This window comes from Oreochromis niloticus, linkage group LG8, assembly GCF_001858045.2.
Source record: "Oreochromis niloticus isolate F11D_XX linkage group LG8, O_niloticus_UMD_NMBU, whole genome shotgun sequence".
NCBI classification, from domain to species: domain Eukaryota; kingdom Metazoa; phylum Chordata; class Actinopteri; order Cichliformes; family Cichlidae; genus Oreochromis; species Oreochromis niloticus.
The window spans coordinates 14,060,020-14,081,551 of record NC_031973.2 but is presented as its reverse complement, the minus strand read 5'-3'; the positions used below and the strand labels follow the sequence as shown (position 1 = coordinate 14,081,551).

General features: G+C 40.2%; 1 protein-coding gene and 1 long non-coding RNA gene across 3 annotated transcripts in view; one reads left to right on the top strand and one right to left on the bottom strand.

Moving 5' to 3' along the window:
- LOC100708603 (rho-related GTP-binding protein RhoN) overlaps positions 1-18,272 on the bottom strand; it is a 34,862-nt gene extending 16,590 nt beyond the window's left edge. Inside the window, exons 1-2 of the mRNA XM_003441847.5 lie at positions 17,854-18,272; positions 16,483-16,570 (exon numbers count right to left, since the gene is read on the bottom strand). Coding sequence (XP_003441895.1) covers positions 16,483-16,570; positions 17,854-17,958 — 193 coding nt within the window. The 5' untranslated portion in view covers positions 17,959-18,272. The remainder of the gene's footprint in view (positions 1-16,482; positions 16,571-17,853) is intronic.
- Positions 3,435-21,290, top strand: LOC112847705 (uncharacterized). 2 transcript variants are annotated; one of them, XR_003221434.1, is made up of 3 exons: positions 3,435-3,637; positions 8,738-8,827; positions 20,896-21,290. It is a non-coding gene; the product is annotated as an uncharacterized LOC112847705 (long non-coding RNA). The 2 variants fall into 2 exon arrangements; XR_003221435.1 differs by lacking the exon at positions 3,435-3,637 and adding an exon at positions 6,859-8,092.
- Positions 21,291-21,532: the final 242 nt, after the last annotated feature.

Sequence of the window (21,532 nt, the reverse complement as noted above, 5' to 3'; positions counted from 1 at the left end):
CTGGGAAGGTGATGTAGGGCTACAGCTGCATATATGTTTTTCCAATTTTGAAGAACTGAAAGTGACATATTAAAATAACTAATCACTAATGTCTTCTGATCCAGTTCAACTCCATACAGGACACACTCACCAGCCAACAGATTAGTTACACCTGCAAATAATTAGCCAGCTAATCATATACATGATCAAGAGAACCTGCTGAAGTTCAAACCCAGCATCAGAAGCCCACGCGGTCTGGTCTGACTGTTTCAGAAACTGCTGATCTGCTAGAGTTTTCTCACACTAAGGGTTTACAAAGAATACAGGTTGATGCCAGAGGTTGGAAGAGACTGGCGAGGCTGCTTTAAGCTGATGGGAAAGCAACTGGAACTACAATTACCACTTGTTACAACCAAAAAGTTTGCAGAAGAGCATCTCTGAACGCATAACAAATAAACCTTGAAACAGATGGGATACAGCGTCATACAGTTCACATGGGCTCACCAAAACTGGACAACAGAAGATTCAAAAAACATTGCCTGGTCTCATTTGAATGGTAGGGTTAGAATTTGATGTAAAGCACATGAAAGCATGGATCCATCCTGCCTTGCATCAGTGGCTCACGCTAGTGGTGGTGGAGTAGATGGGAGCTATATAGGGGGATGCTCCATGTAAAAACCTCAGATAATCTCAAAAAAAGATCTGAATTCAGAGGCGCAGCCACCAAATCTGCAGCAGCTGAGCGATGCTGTCATGTCAAAACAAGCCAAAATCTCAGAGGAATGTTTCCACGTTGTCGATTGAAGAATTAAGTCAGTTCTAAAGGCAAAAGCAGAGTCCAGCCCAGTACTAGCAAACTGTACCTAATAAAGTGGCTGTTGAGTATAAATCAATAAAAAAAAAAGCTCACACTACAAAAGCTGCAAGGAGAAGAGTTTTGTGTGGAAAAAGCTTTTCCATCATTTCAACACTTCTTCCTGACTAATTGTTTCACATCGCTGTAAACTGATGAGGGAAGCGCGTAGTAAACAAGAACGTTTGTCATACGCACGGTGCCAGTGTGCTGCTCTAAAGAAAAATGGTAAAAAAAGAAAATCTTTACCTCACCGAAAATGTTTCTCACCAACAGTTCCAAGGCAGCACCCCATCCTCTGAATGGCCTTATCGGTAAAATCCTCCCTGATATTTGATCAGTCCAGTTTAAGAATCTGTAGCCTTGTAATCTTTCTTAATTATTCTGTTTGTTTTTTGTTTAATTCATCAGCCACCTGCACGTTTTAGAGAAGTTCACTTTTTATGAAGCAGAATTCCTCGATGAGCAGCCTTAAACGATCCCCGACGGGCAGGTTTCTTAATTAAGAAAATAAGGAAGGAATATTATCTATTTTATGTTTAATATGGCAAATCTTGTTAGTGATTTTTTATATATGTGCTCCAGAGATATCTCCTTTTTTATATTTTGTCCGAACTTGTAAAAACTCATTATTAAACCTCCTGTGCTGTATTTTGGGTAATGTCTTGGGTTAGTCAAGCTCAAAGCTGTAAAGCGGCTGATAAGAGACAATCAGACTCGTCGTAGCCTTTTGTATGCATAGCGCTGCATGATTCAGAAGAAACAGACACACATACACACACACACACACACACACCTTTTGAGATGTTAGCACAGAAAATCATTATTAATCCCCTCTTATGGCACTTTTTCCTGCCAACTTTCATCACAGCGCAGAAATGTTCATTAATATTAAAATCCTGTTTGTCCTAGTCATGCCCTTCTGAAGAAATAGTTTGGGTTTTCATTCCTGAAATACATCCAGACGGAAAACAGCACAAGAAATGAATGCTATTGATTAATGCATTCATCTGCTGCGCCTCGAACATATAAATAATGCCCCCTGCAGTGGCTGAGCATTAGTGCTACGTACTCATGCTGTGTGAAATATGCAGACAATATGGAATCAGCCTGTAAGTTCGGTTGAGCACCAGGCAGCGATAGAGTCCACTCTGTATGCATGCTCCATGAGGCTGATCACTCTGCGTACATTCGTAAACACTCTGAGACACCGTGCGGAGCAGACAGTCTGCTGCTTTGTCTGCTGCTCTGTAAAAAACAAAAGCATCATCATTTTAACATAAAAGTTTTATTCATTGTCCTCTGTGATCCCTCTCTGTCTGCCACTTAAACAAAGCGAGTTACAAAGCTATTGAGCTACAAAGACTTTTCTAGACACGTTAGAGCGTTTTAATGTTTCTAATCTAAGGGCAGTGGAGCAAACAAAGCCAAAATCAAAACAAATGCTTGATGTCTAACATCATCTCCGAGCACCCTAATGATGTCATCAGGGTTATCTAGACTTGGAGATAACAGTATCCTTGTGCTAAAGTCACACTAAGGAAAACAGCGGTTGGAGACTGCAGCACTAACAAAATTATTGCGACTGTGGCAAATGGAACCGTGAACTCGTTGCCTTTGAACTGGTTGCTTTGAAGACGGGAACCACGGGGCATCAAGACGACGATAAAACAGCAATAAGACGGATTCGCTGAACAGTTTCAACATTTCAACAGGGTCAAGGTGACAATTACTTGCAATCTGTTTGTGATAATATGGCGATTAACTGCTAAATGGTGAAAACTCCAAATCTGTTGCTGTTTGCATACACAGAAATTTACATTCACAATTTAACTACTTACATTTAAAGTCCTGTGAGATCTGAAACAGAAAGTCAGAAACTGCTCTACAAATACTGACGTAGTTACTGCAGGATTGCAATTTCGCTGCAAAACTTCAAAGGCTCTCAGCAATCTTGCTTTTACATAGGAATAAAACCAGAATATAACAGGTGGCAACCAGTTGACTCCCCTTTGCAGATGTGTTGCCTGTGCGCTCATCAGCGCAGACTGACAGACTTGTACGCATTTATCAAGGAGATGGTGATTATTTGCAAACCTTTACATTCGCCAATCACTGCAGTCAGTCTGAGTTAAACTGCAACTGTTTGGGGACAAGTTGCTACCCAATCAGGAGACCTGTGTAACTATCTTGCAATCAAAAGTGACTGAAAGAGCTATTCTCCAGCAGGTTGTGTACCTTTTTATTCCTAATGTGACTGAGCCATTAAAGCTTGTGTTATAAATTCATCACATAAGTGATTGAGGGAAAAGCCTATGCTCCATCCATCAAGTATTCTGAACTTGTTAAGTGATGATATATCATATCAGTCTTCTAAGCCCTTGGACTCTGCTTGTTTGTGTTTGGGAAGTGAAGCACCTGAAAATGTCTAATTACATCATACTCAGTCACACATCCCCTGACCTATTAGATCAAAGTCAAGTACCGTTTATAAACAGATGGAATTTTCTCAGTTGCCATGGAGACAGCACAGGGGTCATCATACGACCTTTGTATGGAACTTTGATCACGCGATAACAGATGGTCATGTATGGGCAGGATGATGGCAGCTGAGCCATGACAAGTGTAAATCCATCGACTGATGGCTGCCATTAGAGAATTAAAAATTTCATGTTACAGAGTTTTTCTATTTATTCTTAATAGCTGATATAAATCAATTAAAGCCTTGACCACACCACATTTAAGATAACTGGAACTCCTATTTTGATAGGAAAAAACGAGGAGAAGGCTAGAACTGCTCCTAAGGTAAGCCGTTCTCTTCTGTACTGAGAATAATCCATTTTAGGTAACCAGAGTACACCGTGCTTGTTGTTATGCATACCTCTCTGCTTGAATACTGAACAATAATAGCCTGAAAAGCAGCGTGGAGGACTGAGTGAAGCTGGTCCTGGCAGTCGCAGGCACAGACAGACACATTTTGCACAATGTGGTTGTCAGCAATTTGACAACAGATTTGGATTTTCTTTACCACACTCATGCTGGAGTATTTGATCTGTCTGTTATTTTGCTGAACGCTGAAGTGGGACCAGCTCTTTATTGGAAAATCTTCAGATTATGAGCCATCAGGAACAAGATTACATTGTCTCTGTTTATACCCTTTACCCAATCCTAGCTAAAGTTTTTCATTTAGAGCGTTGCCAAGTAGCAGCTGTAACCTGGCTGGATTTCGCTGAGAAACTGTATGTGATGTTATTTTTCTAACTCAACAGGCATAGAGGGAGAGCGCTGCCACTGAGCGTACTTTGCCTGAAATCAGCAGTAATCCAGCAGGAGTCTTTTAAATTAATGACAGAGGGAACAGACTGGCATCTGGGCCTCAACCAGCCCAACTGTATGTGACTCCATGCACCGCATTCTACATTTAAACTTAAAGTATAAAAACCTCCGTTATTCACCACTTGTCTGGACCAGACCTTTTGAATGTAGTTTAAATATCACAAATTTGCATGATCTAGTAAAGTGGGTAAAACACATTTGCTTAAGCTCTTAAAGTGTTTCGCCTAAATTTGAGTTAATTAAAAAACAGAAGCACAGTTTTCTTCTGTGCAGAGCTGAAATGTCATCAAGTGGTAACTAAACGCAGCGTTTACACGACTACACATTTTTGTGCTTGTCGGTAATTATTTTTAATGTGCCATGACATTTAAGAAGTTGGAGGTACGACAACCAATCATTTAATCAACCGAAAGAAAATGATTTTGATCATTAATTATTATTTGGGTCAAAAAGTAAATCTTTTCAAATGTAAATCTTATGTTATAGCAAATAACAATTAAAGGTAAATTTGGCATATGAGTTGGTACATTTATAGTCTTCTGACGTGATCTACTGAGAATGAACCGATTGTGTGCGCCTAATTGTTGGTTGCAGCTCGGCTAAAAGTTATTGCCGGCACAATTTCCACTATAAAGATTGTCATGGACTTAATTACCCAATCAGGAGCACCAATTTGCAATAGTTGGGCCAAGAGTGTATTTGTTAGAAGCAATGAAAAGTAGCTGAAACAGCAAGCCCCTTCTAGTCTGAGGGACACAGTGTGAATGCAAACCTGAGCTCAGTAAGAGAAAGCTGAACCATCAACATTTTCAGGATCACTCTTCCTACCCTGACACCGTCCCTCTGTGTAGGTTATGTGCGTTTTAAATCTGATTAATTAACAGTTCATTTCATTTTTCTATGGCGCATCTCCATCAGCTGCTCCATCGTTCTCATTGATTTAGCCCTGTCTTCTGTGTGGACGCATTCACTTCATTACTTTGTATTTCAGGGATTTTACTTTACCTTAACGTGAATACAGAAAACAGAAAACCAGGCTCACTCATGCTTGTACTTTAATTATGGTGAATCACATGCAGTAGAAACAAGGTCAAAACCATCCACCACCTCCTGCTGCAGGAGTAATGGCTGAGGTGTTGGGGGGCTGAAGTGAGTGGTCAAAGCTGCATCGTGCATTATAGATAAGGGATAGAGAGGGTCTTAAGTGGATATACCCCTTGAGTGGCCTGTGTGTCTAAACAAAGTGTGTAATAAAATCTTTTCAGTGAGTAGTGAAGGATCCAAGATGCAGACACAGAGGCAGGTGGAGGGTTAAGTAAAGACGAGCCCTTTATTGAGCTGATATATTTAACAACATGATTCAAACGCAGAACTTAAGGGAAAACTGTAAACTATAAACTCGTTAAGGAACTAGGAGCCAAAGACCAGGAACCAGACCAACACCGGGAAACTGAACAGTACACTCTGACAAAGGACAAGAGGAGACTGAGACATTACACACACACACACACAAACACACACACAGGAGGGTGATTAGGGGGAGTGGAGAGACATGGGAAACAAAGTAGGAGCAAATCATTAATAAAAAGGGAACACTGGACAACACACTATCACAATAAAACAGGAAACATAACCAATACTAAGCCTGTGACTAGATACGAGGACTTGACACAGCGACAGAAGCTACACAAAGACCAGACAGATACTGGGGCCTGACTGGGGGAACAAAGGGATCACAAAAGATAATAACTAAATATTACAAAATCAAGAAAAGGAACCAGAATATAACAGAGAATACGAAAGATAACATACGTGCTAAAGGAAGTTAGCAATAGAGCTACAGTAACAGATAATTTTCTTCTCATGGTTTAACTTTTTGCTATGTTGGAGCACGTTTAACCAGTTCCAAGGACTTTTATTTTACTCTGACCTTTTATTATCATTCTACTTATCTGGATTAACCAGTAAATTTTGCTTTTCTTTTGCAGTCTCCCACACAATGTCACGTGAAAAGGCCTGTCCTGCTGGAATGTGTTATATCAGGTTAAAAGCAAATATTTTAAACACACTGTCAGACAAGGTGCTATATGAGTGATATGCCCAGTTGCCATGACATTGCCATGATGTTGCCATGGTAGTTACATTAGCTAAAACTGATGCAACTCATGTATTGAAGTGACCAGCAGTACTTCACTCCATTTATATCAACGACACAGGCTAACACCTGTTAGCTTCCAGACCCGTGATAAGCAAAAATAATGAATTGTAAACAAAAATGAAAATGTATCATGAAAAACAAAAAGAAACAAACAGTCCCTTCATAGATTATTCATAAAAAGGAAATACTGAGAGAATATATAACTAGATCAAGCAGCTTCTGCTCTACCCAAAAAAATAATTAAATTCTCTTCCACCAATGCCCTATTGTGCAATTTTATAAAAGGTGAACCATAGAAGAAACAAAAATGAAAGGCTTCCTTCTTTTCTCAGCTCTCCAACAAATATCATGATATAAAGATTGGTAGTTTTTGCACAGTCTCGCTAGCACAGACAAACAAACCTCTGCCTCAGTTCCTGTCTTGGCAGAGGAGTCATGGCGAAGGTTTAAAAAGAAAAAAAAAAGAAAAGAGAGATGACAACCAATTATTAGAAAGTACATCTGCACTGCATAATTTCCCATTTTAAGCACAAATTGCTGGCAGAGGAATAAAGCCATATAATTAAAAATGAGAAAGAGCTGCTGTAACAGGCATGCAGTATATTCTATATGCCACTTGCAATAGTGCGTGAAAAATGTCTCCGTAAGTCTTCACATTGTGCTGGGTGGTAAATGTCATGTTGTGTTACCTGATGTTTTAAATGAATGATGATGTCTGCTGTGCTCAAGTTCATTCAAAAGTCTTAGACAGACTGCTGAGTTACACACTACCGGTACTAGCTGAGAAACAGACTCCATGTCCCTGGGGAATGGGAGTAGAGACGCATCTAGGCCACTCATTTTCAATGCACCCTTGGTCTTCTAATGGGCTGCATGAGCAGAGGAGAATGAGACCAGGTTGGCTGGAGCACAAGCTCACACCATGAAAACCTACTGACACTCTTTAGTCCTCACTCAGCATATACCGTCTCCCATCCACGACTCCGAGCACTTAGCCCTCCACCGGGACTCTACATTCCTCCATCCCTTCACTGTCCCTATTTATATATTTTCCCACTTGTGTAATCTCTTTCAGCACTTACTCATACCCTTACTCACACACACCACCATACACACCCCTGCACATGTTCAGTAGGAAAGAAAAAAACAACAGCACTTGGACTAAAAACCCAGTTCCCTGCTATCCACACTTCTATCCAAAAAGCCTCTGAAACGCTTCGGCACATCAGACCATTTTCTCCGCTCCGTCCTGTCATGGAGCCAGTGCCACTCGTTTGCTCAGACGCTCGCTTAAAGCACATCTGGGTGCCGCTTTCGAGGAGCCAACATGTAATTGGGGTCATAAAAGGAGCTTATAAATGAATGATGGATTGTTGAGGAAATCTCTGCCACAGACTCTGCTGACCTGGGATAGATTGGAAGGTTGGATTCAATGGGGCAAACAGTATTTTCACTGCATGTGTGTTTAAGCATCTGTGTGTGTTTTAACATGTCGGGGCATGTCCCTGTTGGCTCGAGGAAGTTGGGAAAGTTCCAGTTAGCAGGAAGCTAACTTGAAATAGAATTCAAAACAGTGCATTCCTTCACTGTTCACTCGCTATAGATGTGATAATGCAGGTTGAGCCGGTTGTTTTATTAACTCATACCTCACATGTTCACACAGTCACCTGTAAAACTCAGGTGATCTGAACACCTTTGTTGTTGTGGCAGGTGCATCATGCAGAGTTGAGTCATTTCAGCGTCATGTAGCCCCGGGGGGGGATAAGGTAGGAATTCAGCTACACGTCATTTCTTTGCATCGACAGAAACATGCACAAGCCAAACAGTCACATTTCATTATGTGACCACACTCTGCGTGTGTGAAACATGTTGCTGAAACAAAGCACTCTGCCATTTTTTAGCTACTCGATAGGAGCAGGAACCAAAACAGCTGCGCATTTATACTTCAGGTTGACATTAAAAGTAACATTTTCATTTATTTAGAGTCACGTTTCTGAATGTAACGCCACGATCCACTTTCCTTTGAGCTACGTCGGGCTCCTCATTTCCTGAGGAAAACACCTGGCTCCATTATGTTTACCAGCTTGTTGCCCAGTGCCATTTTGTTCTGAGCAAGTAATTTAAGGTGCGTTTTAAAGATGTTTTTTTATTTATATCTTAAAAGAGCAACACATTGCAACAGAAAATGCTGCTGATGACAGCGATCAGATCTAAAGGTAACTTTTAGGGCTGAAAAATGAAACATTGGCTGCTTGTTCCGCTCATTTTCAGTCCAATCAATGAACCCGACTTTTTGAGAGGATTGTTTAACACTCACCTATGAATCATTCAGGGATGAACGAGTGTGTGCACATAACAAACAACCTAGAAAAAAACTGTTTTAAATGAATGTTTATGCACTTTGTTACTAGCAGACTGATCCATTTCACTGAAGCCTCATCAGAATTGGTCTCAGAGGACTGGTGGCTGTCAGGAGGTTACGACAAGGACAAAAGCTTGAGGTATGTCAAATTATATTAGAACTTGACCAAAAATCAATGAATCATAATTTAAAACCATCACTGGTATGTAAGAAGTTCAGGAGGGAGGTCCAACAGTGAGAGTCTACAGCCATCTTTAATTGATGTTGGGAGATCCGTCAAGGTTTGGAGCTGCATTTCAGACAACGGTGTTGGAGATCTTTTCAAAATTGGTGGAATTACGAACACAGAAAAGTGCCATCAGATTTTGATCCACCGTGCATTACCATCTGGAAAGCATTTGATTGGCAAAATCTTCATTTTTCATCTCAAACACACTGTCATTGCTGAAAAAAGCATATTTGTATAGCAAAAAACACAAAGTGGAACACTATCTGTCATCTTAACAGAGAACAGCCAACATCCAAAGAAGAGCTTTGGGTGTCTTTCTTGAAGTCTGGAGAACTATTCCTGAAGACTACTTTGAGTGGAGAGATGGTGGCAGATGGCTGCCCCTCCCAGAGCTTTGTTCTGCCTGAGGTTTCCTTCGTTAAAAGGGAGTTTTTCCTCCCTTCTGTCGCCAAAGCGCTTGCTCACAGGCAGTTATCTGATTGTCTGGGTTTTCTCTGTATTATTGTAGCAGCTGTTGCAGTGATTTGGAGTGAGTCAATAAAACTAAATTGAACTGAACTGAAATTACAAAAAGAGATTTCAATTTGTTGAGAAGAACAAAGGTGGCCATACCAAATTTTGACTTTCGGTACTTGACTTTCAAGCTTTAGATTACTCCATGTTTTCACATTTTTTCAACACATTGCTGCACCTATTTTCTTATTTTCCAACAAAATATAAAGAAAGACTTTATCACAAAACTTTAGCTCTAGTTGGTAACTTAGCCTTCCACCCTCTGATCTAAATATGGTCAGTTTTTGGGTTAAAAAACAAGACAGCTACAGCCAAAATCCTAAAATCAAGGCTTCAGAGGAAGACTTCTGTAACTGACAGATGCCGAGATTGAAAGTAGAATCTAATGCGTCTTTGTCACTGGGAGTAAACCTGCTCACATACATGTAGTTATGTTAGCTTTTCCTAATATCATACTCTCCCAAATACAATAGTTAAAAAAAAATGATGTTAGAAGGTGAACCAGGACAAAGTTCCATTTAATGTGAAGTTTAATATAATAAAACCATGATTTATTTTTACCTAAGTATCCAGGGAAAAGTCATTTTAGGGCATATTCATAATTAATACCATACAATTAGCTAAGAATGTAAATGCCATCCCTGGAGTCTATGTATTAATCTGATTTATGACCTTTTTAAGCCTCGCACTCAAAGATCGGTTGATATCTGAGTAAAACAGATGCTTGTGAAATCTGAATTCCTTTCGGCTCAAGTTAGAAAAATGTTTGACTTGAACAAAGCCACACAGGACAATCAGTGCAGCAAAATAATCACACTGGGAGCCAGTGGAAAACATTTAATTAGCTCCCACATACAGTTAGGTCCACAAGTATTTTAGGCAATGATGCACTTTTTGTAATTTTGCCTCTGCGCAACATTACAGTGGGTTTCAAAGCAATCAGTCACGAATGAAGTACAGACTTTTAGCTTCAGTTCAAGCTGTTTAAAAAAAATATTGTGATATCTGTTCAGGGATTACAGCCATTTTTATGTTCAGAGGCTCAAAGGTAATGGACTGACAAGCAGTTTCATGGTCAGGTGAGGCCTGCTCCCTTCTTATTCCATGGCATATGAAGCAAATAAAATATCTGTGGTTAATTTTGCTTTTGTACGCTGTTCACTGGAACTTTCAATACAAGGTCCAAAGAGATTTTAATGTAAATCGAGGAGACCATCATCATTGATTTCTCCATTTCAATCATTATGGGGTACTTCTGTGTGGACATTGTGTTCAACAGCAGTGCAAAATCTGATTCTTCTGATCTGTTGGACGTCTCTCAAACATCTTCCACGCCGCTTGTGATGCTAGTTTGATTTTGTTTAAGCAGTTCACATCTTCAAATGCATCCAATATAATTAAGTTGTTGTTCATAACAGACTTCATTAATAGGAGGGGTCGTTATCTCACTCAGTCGAGCGCTACTCATTCCGCAGCTCTAATTTGCCTCTGCTTCACCTTTGCCCTTTTTTATAGCGACATTTTTCCATGTCAATCTTCTTTCACCATCTCGCAAAAAATCCATACCATGTCACTTCAGCCTTCTTTGTTTCAGTTGCAGACAGCTGCCAAGTCTGCACATTTGCAGTAAGTGCAAATGTGCACATGCTGTGAGAGGTTTGACTCTCATTTGTAAATGAATACAATGTTCCATAAGCACATTTGAGATCATTCCATATCTGAAAGACAGAACCAAGCCCAGCACCAGCGAAGTGCAGGTTGTTGCTGGAATTCACGACAGTATCCAACATCCAAACTGAAGACATTCCTGAGCTCGTTGTTGGCAAGCCATCCTTGGCTCTACAGGATTTTTTGGTTTTTTGTTTTCTTGCTCTTTTACTTCCTCATCCCTGTAAAAACCATTGTCTTGGTTTTACAGTAGGACATTTGTATTCCAAAGCAGCTATAGCTTTCATTGTTTCAGGCTAAAAAAATACTATATATATGTACAAAGTATAAAACCCGTCAGAGAGACAGCAAAAATATCAGGATTGGTCAAATCAACAATCTGCTAATTTTTCTTTAAAAAAAAAAAAAAGACACTGCACCTGCTCAGCCTGAAAGAACTCAGAACAACACTAAAGTGGATGATTACAGAATGTATACAGATGGATACAGATGATGCATGTATGGGGCCCGTGTAGCTACTGCTTATTGATGATGTGACTACTGATAGTAGTAGCAGGTTAAATTCTGTAGTGTACAGAGCTATTGAGCAAAATGAAGGGTTTGAGACTTCATACAGTCTCTGACTGCAAAGGATTTTCATCCAGGTATAAAAAACAATCCTTATATTTAGAATTGTCTTAGCCTGTAATTTTGAGCCTTAAAATGACCCTAAATTTAAAAAAAATCATCAAGAAATTAAAATTAAAAATGCCCATCCACTGTTTGGGTTTATTGTAATAAAGATTATGCCATTGTTCAAATATCTATGGACCTAACTGTGCATTCTGACTAGGGGTTATTTGTTGCTGCTTCCAGGATGCTTAGCTTCAGTACAGTATAGAACCAAATCTTTTCTTTGTGTCGCTGCGTATAAAGACAGATTACAGTGAGCCATATGCCGGAATCTGGAAGAAAGGAGTATGGGAAATGAGAAAAGGAGTGAGTGAAAAGTGAGGAAGAGATAAAGATGGATAGAGAGACAGACAAAGAAAACGCAAGGTAAGCTAATCAAGTGCAAGAGTGCTGAGAGGGCACTGCCCCAATACAGTGGGACTCCTGACCTTGACTTGTTGGAAACAGAGAAAGAGAAGGAGCCGGGTGGGAGGCTGGCAGCCTGAGGGGATATTAGGAAGAATCGATGAAATTAAAGAGAGGAGGAGAAAACTGCAGAGAAGGGCAAATCTAGACATATAAACTGTTATGGCAAAATTAGGTCAGCTGGGATCAGATTTTTAAGGACTTTTATTTGTTTTTTATTTGAAGAGTAACAAGTTCTTGCTACACAACTGCTGTGTCATCATAATCAATAATGCTTGCAATTTTAGACTACTTTTATTTTCTAGGGTTTTTTTTTATTTTTTTATTGTGATCTGATGACTCCATGGGATTCATTGTCCATTAAACATTGCAGAGGCTTTTTATGAAGATGAATTAGAATGAAAGCCCATACCAATCACCCAAAGCATTAAAAATACCTACCTAATATTGGGTAGCCACGCCTGCTGCTAACAAAAACATCTCCGATCCATCATGGTATGGGCACAAAACCTTTGGGGGTAATCTTATGTTGTCTGGCAAAGGGGCAGCGAATCCTTTGGGTAATGTATGTAATGGGTGGGGGTCTCTGTGAATTAAGTTTATTCTGTAGAGGCTCAATCTGTGATTGACTTTGACAGAGCTGGACAGCTTATTTGCATTCATCCCATGTTGCATAAACTAGACAGCATTGCTGTGGGAGTCACTGTTGATTGGTTAGATAAATACTAAAGTATCCTAACCAGTTCAAAACAGGTTTATTTATAAATCACATTCACAACAACAGTCAATCCAAGCCTCTACTGTAAGGTAGAGATCCTACAGTATTAGGCATAAAGCACAAACAATCAATCGATCCCCAGTATGAGCAATCACTTTGGAATGGTGGGAAGGAAAAACTCCCTCTTAACAGGAAGAGCCCTCCGGCAGAATGAGACTCGGGGAGAGGCAGCCATCTGCCACAACTGGTTTTAGTAGGTGGTAGGGGTGGGGCGGGGGCGAGGGTTGAAAGAGCAAAGGGAGACAGGATAAAACACAGACTGAGGAAGAGAGAAGACAAAAATTTTAATGAAATATATGGGGAGTAAAAAGAGGTGAGTGGAGAGGAAGTGCTCAGTGTATTGCATAAAGTCCCACAGCAGTCTGAGCCTGTAGCAGCATAACTAATAGATGGTTCCTGGTCACCTGATCAAGCCCCAGCTATAAGCCTTATCAAAGAGTATGCTTTATTCTGATCTTAAACGTAGATAGGGTGTCTGTCTCTTGAGTTGGTTCCACAGGAGCTGAAATCTGCTTTTAGAAATTCTAGAAACCACAAGTAAGCCTGCAGTCGGCGAGCAAAGTGCTCTGTTGGGATAATATAATACTATGGCATCATTAAGATATGATGGGGCTCAATAAGCGGAGTTTGGAGGCCCAGTCTTGAATCGCGATTGTGATGAAAATAGTCAGTGTTATTTATTTAATGCATGGCCAATGGAAGTCTCATTGCACCGTTTTGGATTAACTGGAGATTTTTTTTTTCAACATCTTTATGATAATGAGTTACAATAGTCCAGCCAACAGGACTACAGGACAATGAATGAGTTTCTGTGTCATGATGAGCAGACATAGCAGGTATAGTGTATTCTAACCACAATACACTCAATGCACTTCTTTTTCATTGATTTAGTTTTGTGATGGCATACCAACTCCAGCCTTTGGCACTGACACTCTTGTTTTGATGGAAATGGTGCAGAACCATTTAGAAAATAGTCTCTTTTTTTACTGGAATGGCATTGCCATTTATCTGAGCTTGATCTCAACTTGGTCTCACCTGCAGCGCCACATGACTGAAGACAGAAACAGAGCAACATGACAATGACTGAAAGACTGAGGAAGCGCAAGGAGCCAGTGGGCAATAAATTCAGAGTAAAGTTTAAATTGGCAGAAAAAAAAGGAGTTTAACCTACAAGGAAGGGAGTTTAAACTACAAGCATGTTTGGATGTAGCAGAGGGAAGCAGGAGGTGGGTTGTGTGGCAAGATGAAGAATGAAAGAGACAGGGGGCAAGTGTTCGGTCACACAGCAAGTGCCTGATTAATTAAATCCACTGTTTGTTTCTGCACAATAAGCGGGCAGCTCAGAGACCGCTTCTGGCACCTTGCCTAATACACTCTCCTATCTGTGAGGCTCTACAACAACTCAACATGATCCTTCTCTTCTTATCTCCTCCCCTGTTTTCCATGCTGGAGTTCAAGCTTCATAGCTTAAAATGTGTGATGAGTTTGTGCTCTTATATATTTGAAACGTCTGGTGCTCTGAAGCTTGGGAGGTTTTTTATATTTAGTGTTTCATCCACAACTTCAATTTCATTGAGTCAGCTCACCTGCAGTTAAACAAACTGCACACACTGCCATGCCACATGTCACAAACACACATATCAGCTAAAGCATGTTCTTTATCAAATCACAAAAATCTGTGATTGCATAAAGTAAGCAGGAGCAAAAGTTTAAAAGTCAAGGGTATTGCAGCAGTGTATATACAGAAACTTCCATGTAAGCACACCAGGTTTAGTAACCCCCCCGTTCAGCTATTAGTAAAACACAGCAGGTACCAGAGGGAATTGTGGTGTTACTGATGTAGTTGCCGATGCACCCGTCTCCTGACACAAACCCAGAATAGCTGGCAGGGATGCTGCAAGGCAACACACATGTCTCCTCCTCACTTAAAGAGAGCTGGAAGAAGCCACCTAAGGTCAGAGTTGGATCAGCTACCGTAAACCACTACTGCTCAATATGGGTGCCATTTCTTTGTATAATAAAAGTTCTCTCGTCTGATTCTTATCAAGGCATCTAATGAGCACACAGAATATTCCTGTAACCACTGGTGCTTGCAGAATTGGCTCCTTTTTATAGCTTTTAGTACCATTTATTAGTTATAATAAAGCTTTGTTTAAAAACTTCTACTAAAATCAAATAGTATTGCTTTATAAATCCATTTCAGTTAGACATGCAACATTTTGGGGTGCACGAATATAAAGAAAAATCCCTCTGACTTGAGTAAATCCTTCTGTAAACCCTCCTAAAGTGATCCACATTAAAATCTAATTCCTCTTTTTCTTTCACAGTAGCACAAATATACAATACAAAAAAATCTGCTTATGTTTATGGAGTTTTTTGACAAAAGCTGAACATGTGGCCCTTCTTTCACCTCACACCTCATAAACTCATTCACAACTGGGAGCGTCATGTCCGCTCAGATTCCAATAATGCGACACAATAACAATTCTGAACGGCACCTGCTTCGCACAAAAAGGTGAATTACATTTCTTTCCGAGGCGGAGTAAATTACTGTTTAAGTGTTTCAGTGAGGGAAAGGTGTGTGCGTGAACCAGCCGGTAATTTCTCAGGGTGTTGTTTAAACACCGCAGAGCGGCCTCACCCACCGCAAAGCAGACTCGGCAGCTGCAGCAGCTCTTAATCTCCAGCTTGCCTAGCTGGTCTCCCTGTCTGCACGGGTGGAGGTTAATGGAGCACTTTGCAGTAAAGCTGCTCTCACGCTGTGTGAGAACAAGTTTTGGGGAGTTTTGTAAGTAGAAATGAAACATGAAGGGGTCTAAAGGCTAAAAAGGGACAGAGTTAATGCACATCTGGAGACCCATAGAGGCCCTCCATCTGATCATCTCTCCAAAGTGAAGTCTTGAAAAGATATGACTTTGGAAATCAAAAAATGTTCAGTGAACACATTTAAGAGTTTGTGCAACAGCTTCGCAAGCTCTCAGCGCTACAAGTGGACAGAGAACACTTGTTATCTCAAATAAACTGGTGCCATGTTGCATGAATTCAGTCAAGATGCCAAAATCCTCATCAAAATCACGTATGCAGGCAATTAATTTGCATTTTCATGTGTTGATTAGCTGTGGTTGTTACTCGGAGTAGGTATATGTTGAATAACAAGCTGTTCAGAGGCCCCACATAACACTTCAGCTGCTGCTGAAAGTGTCAGATTAGCTCTGAAGTAGGACTGAAGTTATATAAATACACACACGTTATGTTTCTGCATCCCAGGCTAGATTAATTCATTTTGAAATTAAAAAACAAAAAAACAGTCAGTACTCTCAACAGATTATCCTGACACATTGTGGTTGCTCATGTTTTTGGCCCACAGCCTGGAAGTTGCGGAACACTCCAAGGAGTCAGCTGTCTGCCGATCTGGAGCTCCTCGCTCAGTAACCTCATCACGGCTTGATGATGCGGCACACCTTTCATCACTCTGGTGTGATAATCTTGAGTTGAAAGGAGAACATAAAGAGATGATTGGGAATCTCACCTGATGTGTCCCACATGTTGAGCTCGATCCTCTGCTTCTCAATCTCGAAGCTAGCCGTGTAATTCTCAAACACCGTGGGAACGTAATTCTGAAACGAGAGGCGTGTGGTGGCTAAAATTAGATCAAAGCTTGGAGGAGATGATATGCCCACTGTAAAAAAGAAAGATGGTGTGATTTTCATGACACAAAACAGTCAGATTCCTAATTAATTCAAATAGCTGCTGTGGGGATGGTAAGTGCAGTTGTGAATGTCAAGAGGCGAGAGATGGTGTGTGTGTGTGTGTGTGTGTGTGTGTGTGTGTGTGTGTGTGTGTGTGGAAAGTAGATGAGTCCAATGCTTTGCTTTGACCTATTTGCAAGTTCTGAACTTTAGTTCAAAAAGCTTTGATAAATCCCAACAGTTCAAGACTTTGACAGAATGCATTTCTTGCATCACATAAAAATTCTCTTCCTTTGGAGCACAAGTTCTTTCTTCCTCACTAAACACATTTCCTGTTGTTGTTAGTGTGTTAAGTCTGCATTCCTTTCTAGTTTTGCTGAAAATATATGCTTCGGGGTTTATCCATCCACAATCTGTACGTTTTTTGTCATAAACTGAGTTCTTAAAAAGCTTTTTTATATATATAACTTTTTTACTTACTTCAGATGTCGTATTTGTGTAATTAAAATCATGTAATCAAGTATAGAAGACAGAGTACTACTTCTAAGAGATAAACTATTACTTGTGCTAACTTTTTGCCTCTATTCGGTTTTCGGTCACCACTATAAAACATTACACACTCCTGGGTTTAATATCTCGCGTCTCACAACGTATAAACGCACAATCTAGCTCCCAGGCGGTTATTCAGCGGGTTGTTGGTCGGTTGCTGTTCTGGTCAAACCTGCAAAGTCCCACATCAACAGACGGACACGGTGCGCAAAAGCGCACGTAGGCCAAAGACTCAGTGATAACTGGCCACTGAATTCTAATTATGTTATTAATTTACATGGTGCCGTTGCATCCCTTTAAATAAGGCTTAACACAAACCCCGGTAAAATCCTGACATGATGAAATGATACATAACGAGAACACCATAATGTTTCTTAAAAAAAATAAATAAAAAAGAACATCCATTTACAGTTTCGAGTTTTAACTTTCATGATATTTTTCAAAGAGAGCGGCACAAATACATTATAATAAATGTTTACAGGCCACACATTTAACTCGGTATCAATCAGTTCCCACAATGATCCACAATGTCAAGCCTTCTTGAAGCGATCTCACTCTACGTGAAAACACTGCCGCGTGGTTTCAGGGACTTTACGCACCTGTGCCGTCGCACCATTCAGGGCTGCTGTGCGTATTTCTATTTCTAATAAATGCTGACTTACCTCTGGGTACGAGTCTTTGGCAAAAACGTGAAGGAGAGCCGTCTTGCCACACTTGCTGTCCCCGACAACCACAATCTTACAGCGAAGTAATCCCTTGCTCTCCATGGTTTCCCCTGTTTAAATCACTGAGTGCTTCTGTGTCGCTACCTCCTTGTCATTTAGCTCCCAGCAAATAATAATGTCGAAGAGCAGCTTTAAATGTTTATTTTTTCCCCACAGATGGAATAAAACACTCCGGATAAAGAAAAAAAACCAAAACAAAACAAAAGAAAACTTCAACTCCACAGTCTGGTGTAGTTTCGGCTACATGCTCTGCGCGCTGCTGCGCTCCACTGCTTCTTCCAGTCAAGTGAGGCGCACAGCTGATGCTTTCGGTCAAAGTCACGTCCTTAAAATGCAGATTCCTGTTTGGCTTTTCAAATTTAAAGCCTACGTGGTGTCGGCCATGTAAACAACAATAACGCTCAGTCTATTCCATCCGCGTCATGCTAGAAAAGTAGCTGCTTAGCAGAGCAGCAGCTTAACCCCGCGAGCAGCTGCTGTTATTGCGCTAATACAGCCGGGCTAACAGTCTATTATTTTGAATGAAAACTTGCAGCTGTTCACATCTTTCTATAACAGACTCTGCCCAGCTTGACACAGCCCCCCGTATATCCACCCAGGTGGGTTTATATATCTCTGTTCAAAACAACTGAATATCTGCTGAATTTAAAAAAAAAAAGCCAGATTAGTGACGTCTACTTTATATATATGATTACAGGCAGAATAAGCGTGGCCCGTTTCTCAGATTTACTTTACAAGTCTTCACAGTTTAGTGACAGTTTTTAACACTGCTGCTGATAGAAGGATTCTGGTGTGACTCCCCCGCATGACTAATCTGCGCTTTTGTATATAAACACAGGATGCCAGCTTCATTCTGAACTTTGTTACCAGGGATAAGATCTGTGTGATCTGCCTCAGCGCGTTAGACCTTCTAAAGAACATTTGCAGCCTGTTAGCTCCATCTTCTGGCCAAAAAAGAGAGAAGAGAAAGAGAAAAAATAGCTTGTTTTCCAGTATTTTACTAAATCCCACAGCCAATGTGCGCTTGCCTGCTTTTGCTAAAACAACAGAAAGAAAGTAAACTGTCAAATTGTCCTTGGAAAACTAAAAATGTTGCCTCGTCAAGAGTTTAATGTGACATTTAAAAGGAAACCATATCTTCTGAATTTATTAACAGTATGTTTGATAGTCTCAGCAGATACAAGTTTATTTTGTGCAAAGACAATGTGAAGAGAGTAAAAAGACACTTAAAGAAAACATTAAATCTCCAAAAGTTGATTCTGGTCATCTGGACGCAGCGGACGTAGCTACGTCCAGATGAACAGAATCAATTTTTGGAGATTTACTTACCTGGATGATGGAGCATGCATCAAGACAAAAATATTAAGTTGTTATGGGGATCTGAGTTGTTTTATGCAGGTACTCATGATGGGTTTTGGATTCACTACAGAACAGTGAACTGTTAACTGAGATGGTTTGGACATGTGCAGAGGAGAGATGGTGGATATACTGGACAAAGCATGCTGATCATGGAGATCCCAGGCTGGCGGAAAAGATAAAGACCTCAGAGAAGATTCATGGATCTAGTGAAAGAGGACATGCAGAGGATTGGTGTGACAGAGGAGGATGCTCCAGATAGGATGAGATGGATGCAAATGATCTGCTGTGACAACCCCTAAAGGGAGCAGCTGGAAGATGAAGAAGAAGAAGAAGAAGAGACTGATTACTTTAGCTTCAGCAAAGCTGAAAAGGCAGTTAAACTATAGTAGTTAACAGCTTTTTAAGCAGTAGGGGGGGGGGGGGGGGGGGGGGGGTAAAACCGAAGCACAGAACATCTGAGAGCATCTGAGAGTGCTAACTTCCCCTCACATCAAAGTTAGCAACCACAGTTCCTTGTGTTTTCAGTTAACATCATATTTGCACCAGCCGTGTGGTATGAGGCTATGTACAAGGCCAGAGGTCTCAGCTAGAAAAGACCCAGTGTGAAAGCTGCAGTGAAGTCATTAAATACTTGCTTTTCACAAAATGCACAATAACACACAGCCTGCTGATGTCAGTATTAACCTTGTGCACAGGAGTGTAAATAGTGAGGCGTTGAGATAAAGTTGAGATAAAATACTTTCACTGTTTTGTTAAAGAAACTGTACATGTGAGGGTTTTATGCCTAATCTGTAAACCGTAAAAACCAGCATGCCCAGTGAGATTAAGGGTTGTAATTTTAATCACTTTCTTCAAGTCATCTCATCTGTTTTCATCTATTGCTTTAAGAAGTTGCTCAAAAATACTTTAACAAGAACATGTCCCTGAACTTGATAAAGAGTTGAGAAAATTGATGCTTTTTATTTGTCTGACCCACTGGAGATCAAACTGGGATATATGTGGCCCATTGAGTGAAATGAATCTGACTCAGCCCCCCCAGATTTTATTTACCAGATGTCTATAGTATGTGGTGTGAAGGCTGTACCCTACCTTATGTCTATATAGATATATAATGCAAAGTGTTCGGTTTGACTTTTCTGCCCCTTTAAAAGGCAACTCTAATCTTTCTCACCATGCCCTCACTTCCTGTCTGAACCAACTGCAGCATGCAGGAGTGTGTGTGTGAGTGTGCACAAAGTATGTGTGTCTGTGTGTGTGTCTGGAGGGGGGGGTACATGTCAGGTGACTGAGATAAGTCACTGCAATATCGCAAATAAGAGGATCGGACCTTTAAATTCACTTGAGTATATCCTACAATTATCTAACAAAGGGGAGAGCTGTGGCTTTAAATACATTAGAATGATATTTATTCTACAGTAAGGCTTTTTTTCATGTATAACTTCAAATGTTACCAGCTTACGGGGCATATCGATTCCTATAGCTTTCAAATTCAGCTAAATAATCAATTTAAAAGTAATTTGTACTGCCAAAACATTTGACTTATATTTGAGAACATAATTTATTCACATTTATTAAGTCCGGACTATTATGTGATCTTAATAATCCCACTTCTCTTTCTAGGGCTCCAGTGTCCGGGCTTTGACGCTCTCCACGGCTCTCTGGCTCTCATCTCTAAGCTTTTTGCCAACAACACATATCGGTCACTTTTTAAGCTCTGTCAAGTAAGCCACCTGGAGGCAGAAGTGAACCGGAAGTTACTCTGATGATGTACTATAAAAATAAACTCCAGAGAGAAGAAAAGAAAAAAAAAAACACCTCATGATCATGTCCACAGCGAATATTTAGCACATCTGAAATTAGACACATTGCAGAAACATGATTATAAAGATCACTTTTATACTTAGGCTTGTAGCTGGTTATGCAGATTTTAAAAAGTGAAGCGATCTCTGCCAAATTTGGGTTTACGTTAAGAAATATAAAAATGCTTAAATGTGGAGCTCAGTGGATGTAAAGAGCAGCTGTCTTTTATATGTTATAGCTTTGTCTATTAACGCCTCTGAGTACCCGAAAAAGTGTTGTGTACATCCAATGTTGTTATGCCTTTTGTGTTTAAAGTCCTCATGCAGGAAAACGCGGATATTATTAGAAATGAATTGTTTATTTTTATGTTACTTAGTCGGAAAATCTTCATGTTCAGCATTTTCATCCCATGAAAAATACTGGACATGAATGCATTGCCTGATGAAGTTGTTTTATT